The 24,347-nt window shown below is 47.0% G+C and overlaps 4 protein-coding genes across 5 annotated transcripts; 3 read left to right on the forward strand and 1 right to left on the reverse strand.

The window, feature by feature from the left end:
• Window positions 1-83: 83 nt before the first annotated feature.
• si:dkey-183c6.8 (protein O-GlcNAcase) lies at window positions 84-10,774 on the reverse strand. The gene is made up of 17 exons (XM_061291936.1): window positions 10,440-10,774; window positions 7,803-7,854; window positions 6,216-6,313; window positions 6,006-6,136; window positions 5,767-5,938; window positions 5,599-5,697; window positions 5,246-5,515; window positions 5,093-5,179; window positions 4,568-5,010; window positions 4,294-4,468; window positions 3,950-4,006; window positions 3,796-3,881; window positions 3,601-3,711; window positions 1,574-1,665; window positions 1,321-1,504; window positions 687-846; window positions 84-611 (listed from the first exon to the last, which is right to left on the reverse strand). Exons 1-17 carry the CDS (start codon window positions 10,477-10,479, stop codon window positions 475-477), a joined length of 2,394 nt encoding a protein of 797 aa, XP_061147920.1. The 5' UTR covers window positions 10,480-10,774; the 3' UTR covers window positions 84-474.
• Window positions 10,741-13,328, forward strand: LOC133162669 (E3 ubiquitin-protein ligase TRIM39-like). Of its 2 annotated transcripts, none has more exons than XM_061292039.1 (7): window positions 10,741-10,923; window positions 11,491-11,866; window positions 11,974-12,204; window positions 12,281-12,416; window positions 12,487-12,513; window positions 12,582-12,727; window positions 12,796-13,328. In XM_061292039.1, exons 2-7 carry the CDS (start codon window positions 11,537-11,539, stop codon window positions 13,216-13,218), a joined length of 1,293 nt encoding a protein of 430 aa, XP_061148023.1. In that variant the 5' UTR covers window positions 10,741-10,923; window positions 11,491-11,536; the 3' UTR covers window positions 13,219-13,328. The 2 variants fall into 2 exon arrangements, with proteins under 2 accessions (XP_061148023.1, XP_061148033.1); XM_061292049.1 differs by having other exon boundaries at window positions 11,534-11,866.
• Window positions 13,329-14,189: 861 nt separating this feature from the next.
• On the forward strand, window positions 14,190-21,445 carry rpgrip1 (RPGR interacting protein 1). The gene is given in 29 exon segments (XM_061291908.1): window positions 14,190-14,277; window positions 14,327-14,383; window positions 14,453-14,570; window positions 14,642-14,847; window positions 15,779-15,884; window positions 15,956-16,090; window positions 16,208-16,313; window positions 16,383-16,406; window positions 16,481-16,627; window positions 16,694-16,767; window positions 16,833-17,035; window positions 17,099-17,184; window positions 17,268-17,318; window positions 17,391-17,564; window positions 17,630-17,747; window positions 17,814-17,977; window positions 18,048-18,375; window positions 18,433-18,892; window positions 18,971-19,086; window positions 19,566-19,732; window positions 19,791-19,847; window positions 19,923-20,029; window positions 20,087-20,153; window positions 20,237-20,318; window positions 20,410-20,471; window positions 20,542-20,731; window positions 20,811-20,895; window positions 20,977-21,104; window positions 21,172-21,445. Coding segments are annotated over 29 exon segments (3,897 nt in total). The 3' UTR covers window positions 21,363-21,445.
• A 583-nt stretch (window positions 21,446-22,028) lies between these two features.
• Window positions 22,029-23,707, forward strand: fam113 (family with sequence similarity 113). Its single transcript, XM_061283606.1, has 8 exons — window positions 22,029-22,122; window positions 22,225-22,304; window positions 22,538-22,623; window positions 22,712-22,862; window positions 22,963-23,203; window positions 23,277-23,330; window positions 23,408-23,545; window positions 23,619-23,707. Exons 1-8 carry the CDS (start codon window positions 22,029-22,031, stop codon window positions 23,705-23,707), a joined length of 933 nt encoding a protein of 310 aa, XP_061139590.1.
• The last annotated feature ends 640 nt before the right edge of the window (window positions 23,708-24,347 follow it).

Here is a 24,347-nt window from a genome sequence, read left to right on the forward strand (position 1 = left end):
ACAAGTGTATATATAATATATATATATATATATATATATATATATATATATATATATATATATATATATATATAATGCGTTTGTAGTGTGTTTTCTCCTAAAACTACATTACTACATAAAGCTTTTTTTTTCTTTTCATTAATAGCCACAAACGTTTCATGCATGAAAACACCCATCTAAACTAAGCGCGTTTTATCTTCTCCAGGAGTTGCAGATAACCTATTTTGGTTGCAGGAATTGGTGTAATTAAAGCAATTTTCAATCCAAACCCTCTTGGACCACCTTTACGCTCTGCCTCGTCGAAAGATGAAAACATTCTGCAATATTAGATTTTTGTCAATTTCACCTTTTCAAATGTATCTGTTGTGCGGTGCCTCGGTGTGTCTGCATTGGTGCAAATGTTACGAGTCGCTGTGCGTGTGAGTGTGTTTGAAGGTGATTTTGTTCGGCGTGTGCCTGCCATTGAGGATGTCCTCAAAGCAACCTGGCCATCACCACCCCCTCTCTGCTCCGGGCTTCCCCTCGGAGGATCTCCAGGAAGCCCAGTTTCGTCAAGAACTCCAACCTCTGGCTGTCTGTTGGCTGAACCTCGCAGAACACACCTTGAGAGCCTGCACAAATCCACCCGAGTTAGTGAGGGGAGGCTTTGACAAAATTGGAACAGCCGTGCGTCCGTTCGTCCTCACCGTTGGCCTTGAGGGCCACCAGGAGGGCGACGAGCAGCGTGCGGCTGACGCTGACGTCCACCAGCTCGGGCAGGGTGTCCAGACGCAGCTGGGAGGGGAAGTGATAGAGGAGCGAGTCTGGATACTCTCCCTGGTCCTCCTCCATCAGCTTGATTAAGTCCTGTGAGGGGAAAAAAAAAATACAAACACAACCGGGAAATACTTTACTTGGTTCAATTAGAATTGTTTTTTCAGAGACCATTTTTCATTGGGAATAAATACTATGTCTGTGACTGTTGTCATACTGTCTGTCTACATGTGTTGCTCCACTTTCTTGCCCTACAAACTACTTTTAGTTTTTCCGGTATGCTTTGGGTCATCTGGACCGTGGAGCGCCGTCCAATGATTTCTCAAGCATTTGTCTGAATATGAAAAAAAAAAAATATACATATATATATATATATATATATTCCCTGTTGAATGTTGCTAGCATATCAGCAACATTCAACAGGGAAGTACATCTTGTTTTGATTTTTAATTCATAGTACATGTCTAACCAAATGTACCTATATTAAGATATTAATATCTTATATTAATAAAGAAACCTTGAACGTCATACATTCTCCATTACGAATAAGTTACGCTATTCATGTACCTGTGTGCTGGCGTTGCCCCCATTGGCAAGGTACTTATCCCTCATGGCGGGCAACCAGCTAGCCTGACACCTCTTGGCAAAAGAACGCACGTCCACGATGCCCATAATACAACCGCACACGCCCAGCTCGTCCTCCAAGATGAAGCTGTACTCGGGGCACAAGGCCAGGCACGGTCCGAGACACCTGAGCAAGCAAAATGGCGGCTCCATGAAGGTTCTGCGTCTGATGAGATTCGGAACTTTTGACACGCACCTGTCCCCTACGACATCCGGATGAGACGCGCTGAAATCTTGGCCGCACTGAGACCTTATGTGAAGCTGCCGGACCATACGGTACAACTCCACCTGTTAAAGACCAAACCGTGCTGTTTGTAAACAATCTAACTAATACCTGCATGTGAAAATTCGTGTCGATTAATCCACCAGCCATTTGAATAGCTCTTTCATAACTGGCAAAGATCAGATTATTATTATTTGATATTTGTATTATTTATTATATTTGTCTTTCTATTCATTATAGTTGCATATTTATTATATATCTTTTATTTATTCTTTTTATTATTTATTATATTCATTATTATAATTTTCTATCTATTACCATATTGGCCCGAATATAAGACAAGGCTTTTTTCAAACTTGAGTCTTGAAATAGAGGGGGTCGTCTTATAATCAGGGTCGTCTTATATTCGGGCCAATACGGTATTAGATATTATTATTATTACCGTTTGTTTCCGTGTATAGTGCGCAAAATTTAACTAATTTATTGTCCTAAAATCTGGGGTGCGCATTATACATGGGTACAAAAAAAAAAAAAAAAAATTTTTTTTTTTAATTTTTTTTTTTTTTTTTTAAGTCCCAATGATCGCCACACACGCAGGGAGGCAATGGGTCCCATTTTTATAGTCTTTGGTATGGTCTTAACTAGGCTGGATGTAATTTTTTTTGTTGGCGTTGATTTCTCCGACTGCCCGTAAACGCACCACCGCGCTTCGTGCGCGCACGGGACAGCAAACGAGCAGGTGATCGAGCAAGCGTCTGATACGAGAGCATTGCGGTCGCATGGAGTGTGTTTGAAGTGAACAGCAGAGAAGAAAGGCAAAGTGTTGTGAAATAAAATGCACAGAACGGATGCGCAAGACACGTCAGCTATATTAAGAGCGAGAGTTCAGTTCTCCACCTATTAGTTTCAATTCACAGTTTAATTAGCAGTTTCAATCAGCAAATAACAAAATGCGTATTACAGGTAATATTTTATTTCACAACACTTTGCCTTGTTCCTTTGGTCTCTGCTGTTCATCCTAAAACACAAAGGCGCTCTTTAAGCAATGCGACAGTGAGCGCCCGGCGCGCTGCACCAAATTAAGCTCCCTGCGCAGTGCGCACTGAGGTCCACTTAAATTTTAGAAAGTACATCAGGACTTTAAAAATATCTTCTAAATTTCAGCGACGGCTCTGTCACAATAATCGACCAGCCCGGTGCAGTTGGGCGGTCGGCGGCGCGCTACGGTTGAGCGTTCTCTCGCACGCTCTCTCTCTCGCTCTCTCTCGCTCTCGCACACACGCAAACCGGATATCATACGGAGGCCGCCATTACAGATGCGCAGAACGGATGAGCAAGACACGTCAGCTATATAAAGAGCGAGAGTTCAGTTCTCTACCTAAATCCGTATTACAGGTAATATTTTATTTCACAACACTTTGCCTTGTTCCTTTCTTCTCTGCTGTTCACTTCAAACACGCTCCACGCGCACGGAGCGCGGTGGTGCGTTTACGGGCAGTCGGAGAAATCAACGCCAACAAAAAAAATTACATCCAGCCTAGTTAAGACCATACCAAAGACTATAAAAATGGGACCCATTGCCTCCCTGCGTGTGTGACCATCATTGGGACTTTAAAAAAAAAAAAAAAAAAAAACTAAATTTTTTTGTTTAAAAAATTCATAAAAATTGGGTGCGTATTATACATGGGTACAAGCTTTTTTCCAGCATCAGCATGCCATTTTTAGGGGTGCGTACTATACATGGGGGCGCACTATACACGGAAAAAAACGGTATTATTATTAATTTAGTTATTTAGTTTACACATTAACATTTTACAAAATAAGATCAAAATGAATCCATTCATTCCCCCCCCCCATGAAATTGGCAATTTTTTGTCAATTCATCACTTTGTTGTACAGTGACGGAAATAGATCAAATTGCCAAATAGTCAAATATTTTGCCTTAATTTGATATCACTATTGTCATAAGTATTAAGGGAACCAAAAAAGAAGTTCCTTACCTTGTCCTTACTGTGGTAGGGCCTGATGTTGTAGAGACGCGATGTTGGGAAGAGAGGAGGCGGGTGAGTGAAGAGTTCGCCGCTGCTGCCGCCGCCTCCGGGGAGGAGCATCTGCGCTCACGCACGACATGCACAACACGTGAGCTGAGTGACCCGAGCCAAGCGAGTCATCGTGAGAGGAAACGGACGCCCGACCTGCACTTCACCGGATACGCCCCCTTTGAACGCCCACGGCTCCGACTCCTCCCCCAGCAGCTCCGTTCCTGCCGTCTTCCCGCACACTGTCTCAAATCAATGGTAAGACAATGCCGATCGATGATCGTAATAATTGAACGGGACGATTACTCACGTTGGAAGCAATTCCTCCAGGAAGCCAAGGTGGCGCTATCATTCAGAATACGACCATCTAAGGGGCGTATGAGAGCAGCTATTACCGTATTGGCCCGAATATAAGACGACCTCGATTATAAGACGCCTCCTTCTTTTTCAAGACTCAAGTTTGAAAAAAGCCTTTGTCTAGACCCCGAATGTAAGACGGGCCCCCCCTCCACTTTTATTTCAATGAGAAAAACCTCATCTTATCTTCGGGCCAATACGGTATAATGAGAATTATTATTGTCATCACGCTGAACCCCACTTTACTGTATTTACATCTCAAGGCACCAGTGTATATTTACGATGTTCGTTCCTCACCCAGCCAGCATACGAAGGCCTTGGCCACAAGTGCCATGTTCCTCAGGTCCCAGACGTAAGGGTAAAGGTCATAGAGCACAGCCCGGTTAGCCCCGCCCACCACGCTACAGTGCAGCTGGGCGATGTCCTCACACAGAGACAGGAACCCGGAGGCCCGTTGGCGCCATTCGTCAACCTTGTGGGCGCCACCATCACAGACAGGATCAGAACAGAAGACGTCCAAACTATGAGCTTTTCTACATAGAGACACGGCAACTGTCGAAGGTTTTCGGACCTTGTGAGGTGAGCTCTTCTTGCCGTTGGCGCTGACCACGTGGCAGTTGCTCTTGAGCCAAGTCAGATCTTGGATAAGTTTCTGGGCCGACGGGCCGTGCTCGTGAGGCAGATAATGGAGGCCCACCAGCAGCCGCACCTGGGCCTCGCTCAGCAGGCCCTTCCCACCGCAGAGGCCTCGACCCCGGGCCTTAGGTCCTGAAGGAGCTGCGGGTCTGGACGCCGGAACCTGCTGGCCGCCTTGAGCGGGTTGCCTTTTCCCGCCTTCTCGTACCTCGCTTTCCCCTTTGGCCTTGGTGGGTGAGGGTGGGGGGGAGCTTGAGTTGAGAGGGAAGACAGGGAGTTTAGCCACCACGGCGCTCCCTCGAAAGGTGGACGTGCAGTGGGATCTGTCCGGGGTTTTGGATCTAGAGCAGCGCTGATCTGATCGTGCGCTCTGCCGACCTGAGAACATCATACATTGTCGAAAAACCTTCCTAAAAATGACGTTCCGTTATTTGAATCGTACGCGCTGTCGAATATTGACCTGCTTGGAGAGGCTGGTTGAGTTCTTCCATCCAGTCATGCAATGCTGCAGACAAAGCTCTGTCAGGACAATAGTCTGTCTCCTCATCTGAAGAATAAAAACGTCAGCGTTAGTCTACAGGTTCCTCGCTGGCCGGTTGTTGCCTTGTGTCACCTTTTCTCTCCTGGCTTCCAGTCCTGTACCAGTTTGCCAGCGTGTGCAGCGGGATGTAGTTGGCCTCGAACTCGCAGTTGGGATTGAGGAGGAGTCCCCTCAGGTGGCCCCTAAGCCAAGGCTCGCGGCCCTTGAAAGGACCCAAGAAGAGCCGGCGGGAGTCGTAGTCGTTGGCGTGAAGGTTGTCCCAGATGAGCGGCGGCCGCTGAAGCACCGACTCCACCTCGGCCAGACGGTCCACGGATAGTTTCTTTGAGATGACCTTATTACCTGTGAGCCACAGAGGGGAGCTTGGGTCGGGACTCTGAGGGGTCACCTGGTCCTGAATGAGATACCTTCAAAAGGTGCCTCACCTGTCCATATGACTGTAATGTCGGGAAGCAAATCCTCCCCAACTGTTTGCAGGTAAGGAGACTTCTGCACGCTGGGGGAACACAGAGAACCGCAGTATTCTGAAAGAGCGAGAGGAAGTTCATTCCCGGCCAGCGAAGCTCGTAAAGAGTTTACGTCAGGATGCGTACCGGTGGGGCAGAACAGGAAGACAGGCGGCTCCCCCAAGAACCGATAGAGCTCGTTGGTGACGCTGACTTGAGCGTGCGCGAACGAAGAGAAGGCCTCGCTGTCGGCCTGACACAACGAGTGATCGATGTCGTCAAAAAGGATGGCAAAGGCCTGGCAACCCAGGTCGGACACCTGGAGAGAACGTAAGTGGGCGGAGTCAAAGCGTGTGAAGCATCGTCAAGACTGAAGCGTGACTTACTTGTTTCAGTTTGCGTTTCAGGAGGGTCAGGTCACACGGGGACGAGAAGACGATGTCCTGACCCGGGGACAGGGCGTAAATGAATCTCAGGCCTCTGGAGTGGGCCTCCGTGATCAGAGTGAGCAATTGTCCTGCGAGGACAGCTTTTCAACATGAAGAAGAAGAAGCGAGACGGGATACTTAGCGCAACGGGAGATCTCTCTTTTGTACCTTCCTCTTCAGGTGAATAGACTTCCCTCCACAACAGTCTGTGCTTCAGGTCATCTTTTGGACCATACAGGTAAGTGTTCAAACCCCAATTCTGCATCCTAGCACAGAGAAAGCGAAGGATGTTGTTGTTGTTTTTTACCATGAGGGACTCGCGCACATTGGGAAGTCGTTTATCATGCCACCCGTCGTCTAGGATTCATGGAATGAAATGTACCCAGCAATTGTGACGGTAAAATGAAGCTTCAAATCTGCTTCATGGACTAGTTGCTATATTTTTTGAATCCTCTAAATGGCACGGTTGATTTAAACAATGAGGTATTGAGAAGTCAATGTACTTTCAGCCCAATGTTGAATTGGGTGCGCCATCTAGAGGAGTAAAAAAAAAAAAACCCCAACTGGTTCAGGAAGCTTCATTTTACCATCACTATGGGCCAGCACCTTGCTCGACCCAAAAAAAAGCCCCATTTTGTTGCGCTTTATTTGCTCCATAAGGACATTTTATTTGCATTAGTTGTGTGTGCTAGCTTGTATATTACTTTTATCTCATGTATCGAGTTGCTAGCCAGTTACAGTCACCGATGGCAGTTTTGCATACTGCAATTGATGGCGCATTCTTTCAGATTATATCTAAACATGTCCCTCAAATTGTGAAAATAACAATGTTGATTGTCCAATCCAATGTTCTTTACTATAAACAGATTCTTTTTGGAGTCTGTGTTCAGAATTGAACATACCGTTTTTTTCCATGTATAATCCGCAAAATTTACCTAATTTATTGTCCTAAAATCTGGGGTGCGCATTATACATGGGTACAAATTATTATTATTTTTTTAATCCGGATATCATACGGAGGCCGCCATTACAGAGGCGCTTTCTTCTCTGCTGTTCACTTCAAACACGCTCCATACGAACAGACGATCGAGTTTGCTAGCGCATGCGCAGTGATACTGACCGGCAGAATAACATCCGCTTGTTCCCAAAGATGATCTTTTTTCCAAAAAGATTTTACGTTTACGGACTTAAGTAGGAGTCAAAATTTGGGTGCGTATTATACATGGGTACAGGCCTTTTTTCCAGCATCAACATGCCATTTTTAGGGTGCGGATTATACATGGGGGCGCATTATACATGGAAAAAAACGGTATACTCTTTACATAAAAATGAATTGTTGTCACAGGTATTAAAACTTCCCCCTAGATGTAGGGTGGCCGCGGGTGGCCATGGCCCCCACCTAGCACCACCACTGTATTGATCATGGGCTAATTTACTGCAAATGACCTCCTGAATAAGAAATAGCATGGAAAACATTCACACAAACTGTTTCTGTTGTAGGTGGATCTCACTTCCTGAACAGATGCTCTGATTGCGCAGTCCCCGCTGAGGCAAACTTACGCAACCCAGAGTAGCTCCTCCGTTTGAGCCTAAAGAATTGGATCTATAAATAACCGCACAGCCCACACTCCACGCCCGGCCGCCGGGAGACTTTCCAAGCGACGGCCGGCAAACACATATTCACGGCTTTAAGTAGAAGAAATGGAAAATGTAGCGAGAGACGTGATTATGCGTACAGCGTGGCGTTCCACTTACCACTGAAAGAGAAATCTTCTCTGGTCCATAGACCATGGCCTTCCGTAGAAACCTGTAGAAGATGAAACATTTATTTCCACACAGTATTCATTCTGGATACCACCATATCAGTCAGTATACCACTTGTATTCACTCTTCTGAGTACCGATACCAAGGACCGATACCTCCAGAACTTTTGATATAGGATTTAACACTGACAAAAAATGTGAACAGACTTCCATTCGTTGTTTATTATATAGGGCAGGGGTGTCCAAACTACGGCCCGCGGGCCAGTTACTGGGCAGGCTAATGAGTTAGCGGAAAGATGCTAATTCGCGATCGTGTTAACACGCGCAAACGGACCTCTAAAGGAAATTAAACGAACATTTGGAGCAATACTACATTGTCCTAAAGGTTAGACACATGTGATCATTCATTTCTCTTGTTAGGCGACACACTTACATCGCCAATGACTCCTGTACCACTGTAACCGACATATGTACAAGAACGTAAAAAAGGAAGTGGTATCGCTTGACAAACGGCCTTCAAAATAAATCACACTACCTCAAATCAAAGCATGGCTGAATAACATAAATAACGTGGAGAATTCTTCTTATTTTGTCATTTGAAAAATAAAGACAATTGTGACAATGAAATTTGTGTGTATTTGCATGACATTTTTGGAGTTAAAAAATGTCCGAAAAAACTATTGGCCCCCGGGCCCCTACACTTTATCAAATCTGGCCCTCCTTGCAATAAGTTTGGACACCCCTGATATAGGGTCATTGCAAAGAATTAGGACCGCCCCCCAAGTATTTTTTTCCATTAGATAAATATGTAACTTCTTCAGGCGCATTAAATATCAATCAATGATACTGCCCTAGCGCCAAATACTGCCGACGTGACGTTTTGCTTTAAGTGTCGGTGGCTTGTATCGGCAGCGTCCATGAGTACCCGATACCTCAAAACATGGGCAGTATTGGCCTCATACAATACCCAGTATGCCTGCAAGTATACATACGTACATCAAATTGTCATTTCTGTTTGTTTTGATCCCTTGACAGTATTATCAAGTCTCATTTTTGCACAGTCAGTGAAACATCATTTCACACCATCATAGCGTGCAGCTTTGCTATTACTCACGATAGCAAATGAGCAATTCCATCTAAATGAGCAATTCCATCTAAATCGCAGGTGTCAAACTCAAGGCCCGGGGGCCAGATAGGGCCCGCGAAGACAAATTATTAGGGGTGTAAATCGCGGGTTTTGTAACGATACGATATCATATCGATACAAAGAACCACGATACGATATTTCCCGATATCTTAAAGCCTGCTGTGATTCATTCACGACACATCACGATACAGTGCTCTACAATCGATATAGAACAATATCCTGATTTATAATAATTCATACGCAAAATCAACAAGGTACTGCAACCTCTTTATTTAGGAAATTACAAAGTGCTTCCAAACGAATGACTTGAAGCCCAAAGGGGAGCGAATTTCCTCGTCTTCTTGGACGCTAGCCATAGCACCAGCCCAGGAGCCGGGTAGTTGTCGGCTCCCCTTTCACGTGCCTGCTCTGCTCACAACACAACACGCCGCGCACTGCTCCCGGAATGAGGAAGCAAGCACCAATGAACTGGATTTCAAAATAAAGTCAATGTTTACGTTTAGCATCGATGCCAACAAATCGTAGAGCATTATATCGATTAATCGAATTGCAAATTGTCTTCACTTCATTGATCTTTTTTTAAAAAAAATATTCGACCAGTTTTTACTCGTCTGATTTGAAAAAAAGGGTTGTTTGTTTTGTAGCTTTTACTGTATATAATATGAGGTGCTCATGTATTTATTTGGGTTGACAGTCATAATGGGCCTCCGAAAGAAGCTATGACTACAATGCGGCCCGTGAAAAAAATGAGTTTGACACCCCTGATCTAAATGTTTCAAGGTTCTCATCCATCCTCTCGTCCCATGTTTACCAAAGCCATTATTCATCTCTGGCTACGCTCTTCATCACGTCTGCTATTTTTAGAAACGGGAGCATCTCCGGTGTTTCTCTCCTCTCTTTGTGATGTCGGAATAGGTACAGTAGGAGTGTGAACGCGCAGTGTTGACCACACAATACTGCGCTGCTGATATTACCTTTCCTCCGGAAGTTCCATGGAGGGGAGCGGGAAATCTGTGAGCTGTGTGTAATGTGCATGCATGTGCAGGCCTAATTACTGACAGTATGAGACACGCCACAAAGGATAGTATTGCTACTATTCGCTACGTGCAGAAACCTAGTGATCAGTTTGTGGTGCATTTGTGCACCTCCATCCTACTGAGACCTTTTTTTTTTTTTGCACGCGTAACTAAATGGCCAACACTAATCGTCTTGGAATGTACAACATCTTCGTCAATAGCACTTCAATGCATTTGCATCATCACTATCCCTCTTTGTATTTTATCCATGGCTACCAGCGCCTTTTCAGGCGAAAACCTTCCACATACTATCACAGGTCAGGTGGGACGATCATGCCATGTCTTGGTGCAGGACTGCATGCGGAGTCAAGGGAGCGACACACAAAATGTAGGTCAAACGGATGGAGAAGGGGAAGAGAGCAGTCAAGCATATGATGGGAGGGATGCTGAAGACCATGGCGCTCACCTTCCACCACGCCGCAAAGAAAGCGCTGCTTCTCCTCCATCCTGCCTCCCTTCCCGCGTCCGAGGCCAGCAGGGAAGCCGCCGAATTAACGCTTGAACGCTTCACGCTTCTTCTTCTTCCTCCTCCTTCATGCTCCTTTCCTCACTGTCGTCGCGCTCGCCACTGGATCTCGGTGACGCGTTCAGGTGCTCAACAAAAGCTCGTTCTTTCCTACGCCCGTAGTCGCCTTGCTTGCTGCGCGTTTCCACGCGTGATTCTTTTTGCATCTCAACGCACACACTGTAAAATGAATACCCGTTATAATAGAGATTGTTAACGAAAAGGAATTCTGACGTCATTACTTGACTCCTCCCCTTGAGTCGACAAAGTCTGGCCTTCGGTGGGCGTGGCTTGACTGTGAGGTGGAGAAGTGCACGACTTTCCGAGGTCCTGCAAATATTTGCTTGGATTGCCTAACGGGGACAATTTCCTTTTAAACGTCAAGGTAGGACCAATGCAAAAGTTTATTTCCAAATATCCAAGCTAGAGGCGAGTCAAAATACGCGCCTGATATACCAACACAAGCAGGTGAAATGTAACACAGTAGAGCAAACGTTCGCAACATTTGTCATCCGTGCCAGCATGCTGGACTTTGAACAACTTTGAATGTTAGTCAGTGACAAGGAAGTTGCGTTTTGTAACTCGGTGAATGCATACAGGTTGACCTTTCGGTAACTACCGTTTTTTTCCATGTATAATGCGCCCCCATGTATAATACGCACCCTAAAAATGGCATGTTAATGCTGGAAAAAAGCCTGTACCCATGTATAATACGCGGCCAAATTTTGACTCCTACTTAAGTCCGTAAACGTAAAATTATTTCAGAAAAAAGATCATCTTTGGGAACAGATTGCGTTTCTCGTTCTCACGTGACACCCGAGCACTCCTCATAAATGTGAGCACATCTTTCTTTTCCCCTGTATCTTTTTATTTATTTATTTATTTATTTATTTATTTATTTATTTATTTATTTATTTATTTATTTATTTTTATTGTGAGTGTTATTTTTCAGGTGCACGGATTTGATTTGCTGTTGTACGTTGACATTTGTCAAGGTCATGGCCTCTCCCAGCACTATCTTGTCAGAGGCGCTGCTCCAGTGCGGCATCTGTCAGGATGTTTTCTCCGAGCCCGTATCCATTCCCTGCGGTCACAGCTTCTGCTTCAACTGCATCACATCCCGCTGGGAGCACGGCGCCGCCTCCAGCTGTCCCAAATGTGACACGCTTTTCGCTACCCGGCCGGAGCTATGCGAGAACTCTTTCGCCAGGGAAATGTCCGAGCGCGTCCGAGCCAGAAGGAAGCCGGTGGACTCAGGGGTCCAGGAGATGATCCGAGACAGACGTCAGAAGGTGGAGGAGATCAAAAACTGCGTGGAGCTCACCAAAGTGAGTATTACGTGTAAACATTAGCATTGGCATGGCTAAACTATCTGAAGTTCTCCTGGTTTGATTTTTGAATAGTGGACAACTTCAACTTTCATTTATGTCTCCAGGAAAAGGCCAAGTTGGAACTAGAGCGGAGCGCAGAGATCTTTTCTTCTCTGACCCGGGCCCTGGAGAGAAGCTGGTCTGAGCTGCTGGAGACCATTGAGAGGCGGCAAGTTGCAATGGAGCGCTCGGCCCAGAGGCTCATGGCACAGCTGGAGCTGGAGATCAGCGAGCTGGAGAGGAGAAGGAGCGAGATGAAGCAGCTCCCGCACACCGACGACCACCTCCTTCTGCAGGTCGGCGGCGATCCCGGTCGGAATTGGTTTGCTCTTTATTTATTCTTTTCTATGCCTCAATTTGTGTGTGTCTCAGGGATCTTCAACGTTGTCTTCTAAGTCTCGTCATGACGACGTGGTCCACTCAGACACGTGTGCGGGGATCGTGAGGAGAGCTTTGGACCACGTTGATCAACAACTGTGCTATTTTTTAAAAACACTTTCCATTCAAGGTCAGGAAATGTTCACGTTTCTCAGGGGAACTCGTCTTTCGTCCTCCAACTATATTTGTTTTTCATCCAGAGCATGACATGATGTTGCAGTATGCAGGTGAGCAGATGTGATGACCCAACCTATCTCCGAAGGATGTTAATGACAGTTAAGGTGCTCCTTTGTAGTTGATGTTTATCTGGACCCCAGGACAGCCAACCCGTGGCTGGTTCTGTCCGAAGACGGGAGACGGGTTCAGGATGGAGACGTTGAGCGGGACCTGCCGGACCTGCCTGAACGCTTTGACACCGCTCCGTGCGTGCTGGCCACCGAGGTAACTCGAGACGGAACGCAAAGAGCGGGACGCAAGAAGTCCGGGAGGCAATCTGTCTGTTCACGCAGGGTTTCACCACCGGGAGGCACTATTGGGAGGTGGAGGTGGGGGACAAGACGTCGTGGGATCTGGGCGTGGCCCGGGCATCCGTCAAGCGGAAGGGCTTGGTGACACTCAGCCCGCAAGACGGATTCTGGGCTGTGTGTTTGAGACGGGCCACCGAGTATCGGGCCTGCGCGGCACAAGCACACCTTTTGTATCTGCCCCGGAGGCCAAAGGTTGTCGGGGTGTTTTTGGACGTGACCGACGGGACGGTGTCGTTCCACGACGCCGAGGCCAAGTCGCACATCTATTCCTTTACGCACATTAGCTTCGCAGAGGCCGTGTTTCCGCTTTTCAACCCAGATGTGAGTGACAACGGAAGGAACGCCTCGCCGCTCGTCATCCGGCCTGTTGAAGGAAGCGCCAGTTTAGACAACGTCACCATATAATGTCAACACACTTTATTTATTCATCTATAATATCTAAAAACAAAATTTTATGTTGATGATACACAAACTCTTTTGTGGAGGACTACCGAAATTAGAAAATAAATACTGTTGTGAGGCTGAAATCAGTTTATCAGAGTTATTATTCAAAGTACCGTAATTTTCGGACTATAAGTCGCGTTTTTTTTTCATAGTTTGGGTGGGGGGGCGACTTATACTCAGGAGCGACTTATATATGTTTTTTTTCACATTTTTGGGCATTTTATGGCTGGTGCGATTTATACTCCGGAGCGATTTATAGTCCGAAAATTACGGTAGCTGTCGATGAATTTGATTATCGTTTACCTGTTGATTCATTGATTTATTTTGACACCGCTAGTGCCATTCTTTTCCCATCCTTATGCTCCCTAACTGCACAAAAAAAAAAAAAAAAAGAATGACGTTGTGGAATTATGTAATAATTCATTTGAAGTCATGATTACTCCTATAGCGTTGACTTTTTATTTCATCTTAATTTAATTTAATGTCATTGACTTTGGTGTTTATTTCCAGTTTATATTACAATTGGAATGCCCGTCCGTCTTTTGTGGTCCCGTCCAATCAAACCCATTTGCAAAAAGTGTCACCATGAAAACAGACCCCAGAACAGCCCGCCACTCTAAAATATTTCGTCTCGCTGCCGCCAAACTGATCCCGGAGCACGCCATGTAATCTGATTAGTGCACAGGCAGGATTACCCCCCCCCCCTCCCCAGAAGCAGATGGAGCCTTGAGGTGATCACCAAGTTAGCTTTGAGCCAATGAGAGCAGGATGAAGATGGATTAAAACGCACACGTCTCGGAATTGTTCAGCAAGCTTGGTGAGTTCCGATGTAGCCACTTTTGCGTTTGCTTCTTTTTGTAACGTCAGCACAGTCGTGAAGGTGTTTTCATTCCAAACCTCGTCCCGGGTTGTGATTGAGGAAAGCTGGTGTGATGTCGCCCATGGTGGACGAGACTGCGGGGGATCTCCCAGTACGGGACGTTGGTCTGTCAATGCCAGGTTTGTTTCCACTCGTCTAAAGTTACGAGGTTGCCATTACCGCATTTATGAAAGTGTCTCGTCTGAACAGATGCCGTATGTGATTCGGTGAAGCCGTGGAAGAAGCATCACATCATGATTACAAAAGGTGAGGCCACAATATATATATTTTTTTTCAGAAGCTTTTATTGAATGTTGCCTTCTCTCGTCCTTCCAGATCCGCAGCGGCTATTTCGTCTCCCCAGAGAGCAACTGGAGGATCTTTGCCTTAACATCCAAGAAGAAAACGTTGTGCTGAGAAAGCACACACGAGCGCAGGAGCAGAAGATGCGCAGGTGGTCGCCCAAAAAAAGTATTGGAAACAAAAATCTTAAAATGACCGACTTGTTGGTTTTGCTCCTCAAAGGATGTCCACCAGACTGATGCGTCTCCGTCAGGCGGGGCCCGGCTCCGGCGGCGCCAAGGAGAAGGACATGGAGGACACGCTGCAGGGGTTGGAAAGTCGCGTGGACACGCTGGAGAGCCAGAAAGTGATATTGCAAAATAAACTCAGTTTGGCCAAGCAGCACATTCTGGACTTGCGGGGTCGCACGCCTTACAGGGTCAGCAAAGGTAAGCTGCTGTCCTCTCTACGACGGGGCTTTTTTTCCCTATAGGGACCACCGGCCGTTATAACCAAGAAGCGACTCATGGACCACTGCTTTGACGGAATATCATTATATTTTGCACTGAAAGAAGATAGACAGACTATTTATTTGCGTCTCTACGTATGTCTACATTTAACATCATTTGGATGGGTAAATGAATCACAAAATTAGCTGGGAAAAAAAGAAAGAAAGAAAAAAAATATTCCAAAAATAAACAAATTAATCAAGTCTAAATAATAAATCAATATGATTATAAATCAATATTATTATTACCGTTTTTGTCCATGTATAATGCGCCCCCATGTATAATACGCACCCTAAAAATGGCATGTTGATGCTGGAAAAAAGCCTGTACCCATGTATAATACGCACCCAAATTTTGACTCCTACTTAAGTCGGTAAACGTAAAATTATTTCAGAAAAAAAGATCATCTTTGGGAACAACCGGATGTTATTCTGCCGGTCAGTATCACTGCGCATGCGCTAGCAAACTCGATAGCGAAGAAATGTTTCGGATTTGTGTAGGGTACAAACGAGCAGGTGATCGAGCGAGCGTCTGATACGAGAGCATTGTGTTCGTATGGAGCGTGTTTGAAGTGAACAGCAGAGAAGAAAGCGCATCGGAAATGGCGGCCTCCGTATCATATCCGGATAAAAAAAAAAAAATAATTGTACCCATATATAATGCGCACCCCAGATTTTAGGACAATAAATTAGGAAATTTTTGCGCATTATACATGGTAAAAAACGGTATTTTACAATAGTGTTCCATTTCCTATTTCGCGGACCACCTGCAATACCGCTACAGATCACTAGAGGGCCACGCACCACCGGTTGACCGTCCTTCCACTAAATCCAAGGACACTGAGCTTTCTCACTTTTTCTCCTCCTCAAAGCTGCAAAATGTACAGATGTGGATGGCGGAGTCGGAAGGGCGGCTCACACAGCCCCGCCCCGATATTGTCCCCCGATGGAAGACACCAGAGGAGACATGGACAAATTGTGAGTGGGGAATGAAATAAGATTTTGCAGCCCCATATACTCATCCCATACCCCCTCCTCCCTCTTCTCAGTAGTGTGAGCGAGCAGATGAAGATGATGGAGCTCGAGGTGAGCGCCCGGACCCTTCGCGACACACTCCGAGTTAAAGAGAAAGAGATGGAGGGAACCGTCAGGGAAATAAAGAGGCAACAGGCGGAAAGGCACAGGTGATGGCATCATCAACGTCGCACTCAGAGTGGCTAATTGTTGGTTGAAAATGTTGAATTGCGGGAAAACTACGAGGAGTGAGGAAAAAAAAAACTTTTTGGTACTTCTCTGCTCAGGATCAACATCAGAGAGAACGTTGACGTCATCTGTCTGCAAAAGGAGCTTTCTGAGAAGAGCGCCACCCTGAGGGTCACGCAGGAGAAGATCGCTGATCTGCAACAGGTGCCTGCCCGTCACTCTGTCGGCCACAACATCCGTTGCCATAGCAACACGCATCTTCTTTCTTCGCAGGCCTATGAGAAGCAACTGGAGGAGGTCAACGCACACGCTTACAATATCTCGCTGCCGAATTGCATTTATCGTTTGAGCTTTTTTTTTTTTTTTTGCAGAGTCAGAAGTCCCTCCGTGAAAGTCAGACTCTTCTTCTGGAGAAAGTGGAAGAACTGAGTGAAGAGCTGAAGCAGGAGCGTCACAGAGCGCTGAGACTGGAGGCTGAGCTGACGACCGCCAGCCTGTCTCTTCAGAACCTGGACAAGGTCTGGAGCCAGCGTGAAGATCTTCATCGGAGGAGCCGTTCAATGGCGCCAATTTTTCCCTTCCAGCTTCAAGAGCATCTTGCAGACCTAGAAGGAGAGAAGGATCGGATAAAAGAAAACTACGACTCCCTACTGGAGAGGTGGGACCACAAAAGATCTTCAGCGTAATGACGACGCTTCATCACGTTTCTTTCCCTTCACCCAGAACTTTATCGACCTACAACAGCCACGTGGACACACGCATGGAGGTAGACGTGCAGACCGAAGAACCGGAGGAGCACGTCGGCAGGATGGACATCCAGATCCTGGTGGCAACGCTGCAAACTGAGAAGGAGGAGAAAGGCCTATTGCAGTCAGAGGTGGGGAAGCTCAATCAAGAGAAGGAGATGCTGGAGAGCCAACGTGACGGTAAGATGAGCGCTGATAGCAAATGGAAGCCCACCTCTTACTGCAGAGCGTCTTGGGTTTTAGCCAAAGTAAAACATCTGGAGGAGGAGATTCTTCAGTACAAGGAGGAGATATCCCGCCTGCGGAGCAGACTGGACTCGGTCACCAAGGTTCCTAAACGGAGAAACGAATGACGCACGGCGCAACACGTTCAAAGTCTTTGAGATGATGCCTTCTCTATCTCGTCGTCCAGGAGTTCGACATGAGCGTTGAAGACCTGAGCGAAACGCTTTTACAAATCAAGGTGGGGGAAGCAAACAAAGTCTGGTTCCCCCGAAAATTTCCAGAATCATTCTTATCTCCTCACATGTTTCAGGCCTTCAGGATGCAGCAGGAGAGCAGGGAGGGTTTACGTTTCCTGCGGCCCGACAACGGGAAGGAGGAACCCCAGCCGCCCGACGTCCAAGCGTCGCACGCCGACACCGTGCTGGAGTTGCAGAAAGCCAGGAGCCTCCTTCTGCTGGAGCACCGCATCAGTAAAGACCTTCAGGTGCCTTCACGTGCTCACAACGTTGGGCCCCGCCCCTTTTTAAGCAAACGCCTTTCTACCCGAAGGAGGAGCTTCACACGGTCAAGGAAATGCTGGAGATGGAGAGGAGCAAGCTGAGGACGGCCATGGCAGAGAAAGACAAAGTTTTATCCAAACGAGCTCTTCAGATCAGGACATTACAAGGTGTGTCATCTTCAAACCTTCGTTTCATAGAAAGCAAAATTCATTCTGGCTTTTTGTGGTCTGAAGGCCAGTTGAAAGCCCTTGCGTACGCTGCCAAGAGTCAAAAAGGGACCGTGCCGCTGCAGTACACGTTGCCCGCCGGAAACCAGGAAGTAGTCCAGACCGTCCAGGAAGACATTCCCTGCGCTCCTTTGAGGCTCGGAGAGTCCTTATTGGAACTCCACCTTAAGGTAGTAAAAGATGACATTGAAAACATGAACGGCTGCGCTGTGTTTCTCATCTGCCGTCTTTCTACTTGAGGCGGCCACCTTCACCCCAGAAGGTCTTCGGCACATGGGCGACCTTCAAGCGGACACGGTGACCTTCTGCACCTACGGCCTTTTGGACTTTGAAGTTCACTCCACGCCGTTGGTAGCGGGCGGCCAGCCCACTTACGGCTTCACCTCCCAGTACGCTTTGACGCCCCGAGATCTGCTGAAGCTGCGGAGCCAGGGCGCCAGGGTCCGAGTGGAGGTCCACCAGGCCATAGGAGGTGTCCGCTTTGTCACGCACGGGAGCGGACACTTGTCCCTCCTGGGGGCCATGCAGAGGAGAGGGGAGCGCGACAATGGCCGTGTCAACATCACAGGTACGCAACAAAAATAACAAGAAGTGAACATTTTCGCTAATCTGTTCTTGTCTTAAGGCTCTGAGGGGGAAGTCGTCGGTGTTGTGGATTTCTGGGCCCGTTTGTTCCCCCCCGCGGAGCCCACGGAGGACGTGTCGCTGAAAGACGGTGCCGGGATCACAGCCACGCAGACAGTACCAACTCACACCACCTTGGGCTGGCGAGAAGACGGCCACGCAGTAAATCAGAATGTTAACCTTTGAATAGAAATTTTTAAAAAAGTCTCATTTGTGACTCGTTGGCAGGACTTGTACGACTACGGCGGCGGGATCCCTAACGAGCTGCTGCTGCTCCTGGACCGTTGCGAGGGTCTCAGCGGGCGATGGCCCGGACTAGTTCCAGACGCATACCTGACCTACAGGCTATACGACCTGCCGCCTCACGTGTCCAAAACGATCGCGGCCACCGCAGACCCGGTATTCCGCGACAGCGCTAGCTACCCGCTAGCAGTCACAACAGATGTGCTGCGCTACCTGCGGTAGGCGGCCAGAACAACGTTACAGATGGCTTTTAGGCGGCGCGTCAAAAGTCTACGTTTGTTCTTTTGTGGCCGCAGGTCGAACAGTCTTTGGGTGTATGTGTTTGATGGGAGCGATGAGCAGATTCCACCGGCCTACTTGGCGAAAACACCCATCCCGCTGAGAGCGCTGGCGACGGGCAAGGAGATCACAGGTGTGCGTCTTTAGCGATAAAAGCCGACAATTAGCTGCAATGTTGTCCTCTGTTAGCGCCGGATAGCTTAAGACAAACATGCATCCAGTCTTTATTCTCTGTGAAGAACGACTTGTATCGTTGCCGCACTGATGAGCCAAGACAAATCAATTCTGCACGCTACGTTTTTTTTAGTCATGTCCGATTTTTCCATTTTAATCATCGACTTTTGTTTTATTTTTGCTAGGCAAATGGATTCAGTTGTTCTTTTTAATACTTTCAGAAGACAAAGATGGCAGATTTTTTTTTATCTATTGTAAATTCCAAAAGATTTTCTAAAATGGTCTCATGCTCTGTAAACATGAAAGGGCAAAAAAAAAAAAAGAATGAAATATGTTTTTAATAAATTGGTGCCATTCCGATAAATATGGGAATCGGCATCAGGCTCCAAACGTCCATATCGGTCGGGGCCTATGATAAAAGTTTTTTTTCATCTCTAGGCGACTACGTGCTACGTGATCCCGCCGGCGGTCCGCGGGGTACGGTCCGGGTTCTAATGAAGTGGAAATATCCCTTTCAACCTCCGGGGGATGCCATCGGAGGCAGCGAGCGGTGGCGGGAAGAAGGGCAAGGGTCACAGCGGCCCATAGCCAAGCCCAGAGTCAAGGTACGGATATCACATTTCTTTCGACTAACTTGACCAAATGGCTATTCCGTAATTTCAGACGCAGCAATTTGGGCCAGCAGAGCCCAAAACAAGACAGAGGAGGACAAAAGCTTGTGTGAGGTTTCCGAAACGCGACGCCTGGCTACGCTAGCCGGCTAGCGCTCACATCACAACTGCTTTGTGTCGACAGCCCGCGCCCGAGGACGTAAAACCAGTCGGAACCAAGCGACCGGACGAGAGGTCACCCGTCCTACGTGACATTGCGCTGACCGCGTCTCCCGATTCACCGCCGACAATGTAAGTTACGCCAAATGCAAGTATATGGACAATTGAACATAACACGCAACCCTGCAGATGTCCAGAAACATCTTCCAGAGAGTCGCCGCTAAGAAAAAGCTCTGCCAGTGAAGGTGGTACTCTGGTAGGAACCGGCAAGAATTGACTCGACTGTAACTACGGCGGCTAAAAAAAAAAAAAATGTCTGCACTGTGTTCGGATTTTCAGAATATTCCCTCTGTGGATGTGGTGTCAGTGGATGAAGTGGAGGAGCTGGAGGAAGAGAAAAATGAGGAGAGGAGCGAGAGTGGTAAGATCACTCTGACGACTTTCATCAACGCAATGGTGGAAATCACGATTTTGATTGTGCTTTTACTGTGGAGCCGCGGAAGAACTGTCAGAATCTTCGCATACCTCAACCAGCGACCTTCTGATCGTGCCATCCAAACCAAAGAAAAGACGGGTAAAATACATTTCATTCGAAAAGACATTTTAAAAGCCTCTCGGCGTAAAATCCGTTTCCCTCCATTCAGGGTAACAAACTGAGAGTGGAGATCTTGTCCTTGACCTTTGAACCCTCTTCGCACGTGGCGCTGGACGATTCGGTGCAGCGCGTCTACGTGGAATACCGGCTGCTGGGCGTCCCCATGGAGACCACCGAGACGCCCGTGTCCCTCCGCAAGCCCAGGGCGGGGGAGGAGATTCACTATAACTTCACTCGAGGTGTGAGCAGGGAAGGGGGCGGAGTCTATGTGTTGCGTCATAGTTTGCTGATTGTCACGTCGCTCTGTTGCTCTGCAAGTCATCTACGTGGACGGTTCCATGTCTTCTCCACTCAGACGGTCTCTGTACACCATGTTGGAGGGCAACGACCCCAAGAAGCGGCGGTAACGTATCAGACGTTGTTTGAAAACTGCCAATTTTCTTCACGATTCCGTCACCCAAATTCCAATCCAATGCGTGCGCAGGTTAAAGTTCACAGTCGTCAGCGAGCCGATGGACGAGGAGGAGGAATGCGTGGATGTCGGTTACGCTTTTTTGGATCTGCAGGAGCTGCTGCTGACGGGGAGTGACGTCATTGAACGGCAAATTGACAGTAGGCGCTTCTTGGGTATTTTATCTCGCTGCTGTGATGATGTTTGACATTGGCGTGTTTGCTCCAGTTGTGCGTGTGGATGAAGAGCAGGAGGTGATTGGATTCTTAAAAGTGTCGCTGGAGGCCGCCAAAACCCTGAGCGGTATTTATGAAGAGTTTCACCAGCCAGAAGATACTGAGGAAGTCAGCGAGCATGAAGAAGAGCAGAAGGAGAAAAATAACATTAAAGTGATAGAAGAAGATGACAGTGATTTTTAAAAACAACAACATTTCAGATTATTTTTAAACCCTGTGTGTGCCATTTTTATTCTTGGTGGTTAGTGTACATGAGACTGAACGATGGTCACTTCACTGTTAATGTTGACGCTTTAATCCCACAGTTTCCAGAGCTAAGGAAAATAAAAAACTGACTTGTTTTTAATGACTTTCATTCTTCTATGCATTCTGTGGCTGTGGTTATAACTTGTTATAGTGAATATGATAAAAAAGGATCAAACGACACAATGGCGATGACATGACATTGCGTGATTTCCGACGACCCCTGAAGGCCTCGCAGCCCAATTTTCCAATCACAACCGCACTTGTGGTTGTTGACCAATTTAAAAAACAACAAAAAAGTCGCATAGGCAGGATTGTGTGTTTTTCCACTGAAGTCATCTTCAATTTTAGGGTGTTACGACACAAAACTCTCGTCTCTTGTCGGATAACCTAAAACGGGACAGAAGAAACTACGAAGCTAACAAACGCTCACGTTAGCTTTTTTCCCCCCTCCACCGTTTCCATTATGGTATGTAACGATAGCATCGATGCTAACGGTCTGTTTAGCATTTTTCTTTATAGCTCTGCCTGTAATGATGAACTTGAATATACAAAAATATCATAAGACATTTTATTGAAAGAGAAAACGGGTGTGTGTGTTGTTTTATGACTCTCAAGAAGGAGGAAATGAAGTTCGTGCGTCACCAGCAGGTCAGCCAGCTTTTCCATAACAAGTTCATTGTGGTGTTGGGAGACTCCAGTAAGTCATGAAAAAGCCCAAAAACCGGGCGACCTTCAGCCTAAAATTTCAATCTACCGTAATGTCCATTTGTGACCCTAATTAATGTTCATCTATCTCCAGTTCAGCGCTCTGTCTACAAAGACCTTGTCTTGCTTTTACAGAAAGATGAATACCTCCACCAAGCACAACTTAAAAGAAAGGCAAGTGATCACGATGGCGAGATTCCGGTTTAGCGTGTGTACAATTAACGTGTCTTGGCTCCGATTCCTCTCTCAACTGTCTGCAGGGTGAGATGAGCTTCGAACAGGACCGCCTGATGGAAGGAGGTTGCCTCAACTTCATGCACAATGGGACGGGATACAGGGAGGTCCGGCAGTACCAGTCCCCCCACCACCTGGTCCGTTTTTACTTTGTTACACGTGTCTACTCCGACTACATGAAGAGCATCATGGAGGACTTCTGCCATGGGTTGAAACCAGATTTGGTCATCGTCAACTCCTGCGTTTGGGACATTTCAAGGTAAGTCATAAAGTTATGGTGCTTTTATTTTGCCTTCTTCTTCATACATCTCAGTCGTGCTACTCGCTTTAACCCAACCTCATTGTAGGTACAATTCAAAATGGGAGGCCGGGTACAAGGACAACCTCCTAAAGTTTTTTGAAGAACTGCTTTGCATCCTGCCAGAAGAAAGCTTGGTCATCTGGAACCTCACCATGCCCCTTGGAGAGCGCATCAAAGGGGGGTTCCTGGTTCCTGAGGTACATTCAGAGCAGTAAAACTGCTTACAGGGGATCAAATCCGATCTTCTGTGTAAATGAGAGAGGGCGGGCGGTTTCTTGGCGCTCTGCTCCGAAACAGATCTCGCACAAGGCGGCTCATCTACGCCACGATGTGATCGAAGCCAATTTCTACAGCGGACTCCTGGCTCAAGACTGCAAGTTGGACGTGCTGGACCTCCACTTCCACTTCCGCCACTCTCTCCGGCATCGCGCCGCCGACGGCGTCCACTGGAACGCCCTGGCCCACCGCCGAATAAGCACCCTGCTGGTGCTACACGCCGCAGACGCCTGGGGCGTGGACCTGCCGCTCAACTCTCTCGGTGACGACGGAGTATCGCCAAAAAGAAACGGCTGGTCGTATTCATGCTGACTCAATCCACTTTGTTCTTTTAGCGGACGTTTCCGTTGCCCATCTACTGCCAGGCTTGGAAAGTGAGCGGCGCGTCGGTAAGACACTCATCGACGCCAAATCAGTTGTTTACCCGTTTTCTAAAACGCAACTTTGCCGTGGTTCCGTTCCGCAGTGAGGCCGCCGAGAATCAACTGGTCGCCTCGTCCCCCCCTCGGTGACTTTAACAACTTTTACGCGGACCCTTCGGCGTACGCCCTCCATTATGCCGTTGACTACGCACCTTACTCTCATCATGGCTGGCCCCCGGCATGTGCGTAAAGTCTCACCATGACGGACGTGCAGGTGCGTCGTCCGCTCAACGACCCGCGTTCTACTTGTTGCAGATTACGACGAGCCGTTGGTGATGAGGACCAGGCGCGCCAGGTACCAGTACATGCCTTACACCCATCACAGGCCTCATCAGCACTACTAGACTTCAACAAGGTCTGGACTTTATTCTTATGTTAAAAATGTTTCTGCACATACAGGAACGTGTGCTCAGTTCTCAACACATGCTCCACCTCTATCAAATTTTAGGAGCCAGTTTTATATTTTCTAGATTGTTGAATACTTTTTAAATGCGCGTTTCATATTAAAGGTTCCTTTCCGGCAAAGTAAGCCTTTTTATTTTTGTGCTTATTATGTCTGGGGGAATTCTTCCTGATCAGGGTAAAGTTTGGTAAATATAGTAAAGTGATCTTATTTCATCTTCTCTACATACTGACTATTGAGAAAGCAGACCGTTAAAGATGGAAGGGTGCATCCTGCTCACTTCCATCCCAAATTACCTTGCAAAGCAGAAAACCAACAAAAAAAAAAGATAAATATTGGAACAATGTTCTAAGGGGACCTTTGAAAAATAAACTATTGCATTTTGAATATTAATTATCATATATCAATAATATGTTAATCAGTCTGTCTGTGACTCACCCACACTCCCCATATTTTAGTCCCGTCTAAAAACGTACCTCTTCTCCCAAGCTCATGACCTTCCCTACCCATAACTGGTTTCCTCTTCTTAATTTTATCCGATTGTTTCTTCCCCGTCCCCCTCCCCTCATGTATGTCTTTGC

This window comes from Syngnathus typhle, linkage group LG1 (genome assembly GCF_033458585.1).
Source record: "Syngnathus typhle isolate RoL2023-S1 ecotype Sweden linkage group LG1, RoL_Styp_1.0, whole genome shotgun sequence".
In the NCBI taxonomy this organism is placed as follows: Eukaryota; Metazoa; Chordata; class Actinopteri; order Syngnathiformes; family Syngnathidae; genus Syngnathus; species Syngnathus typhle.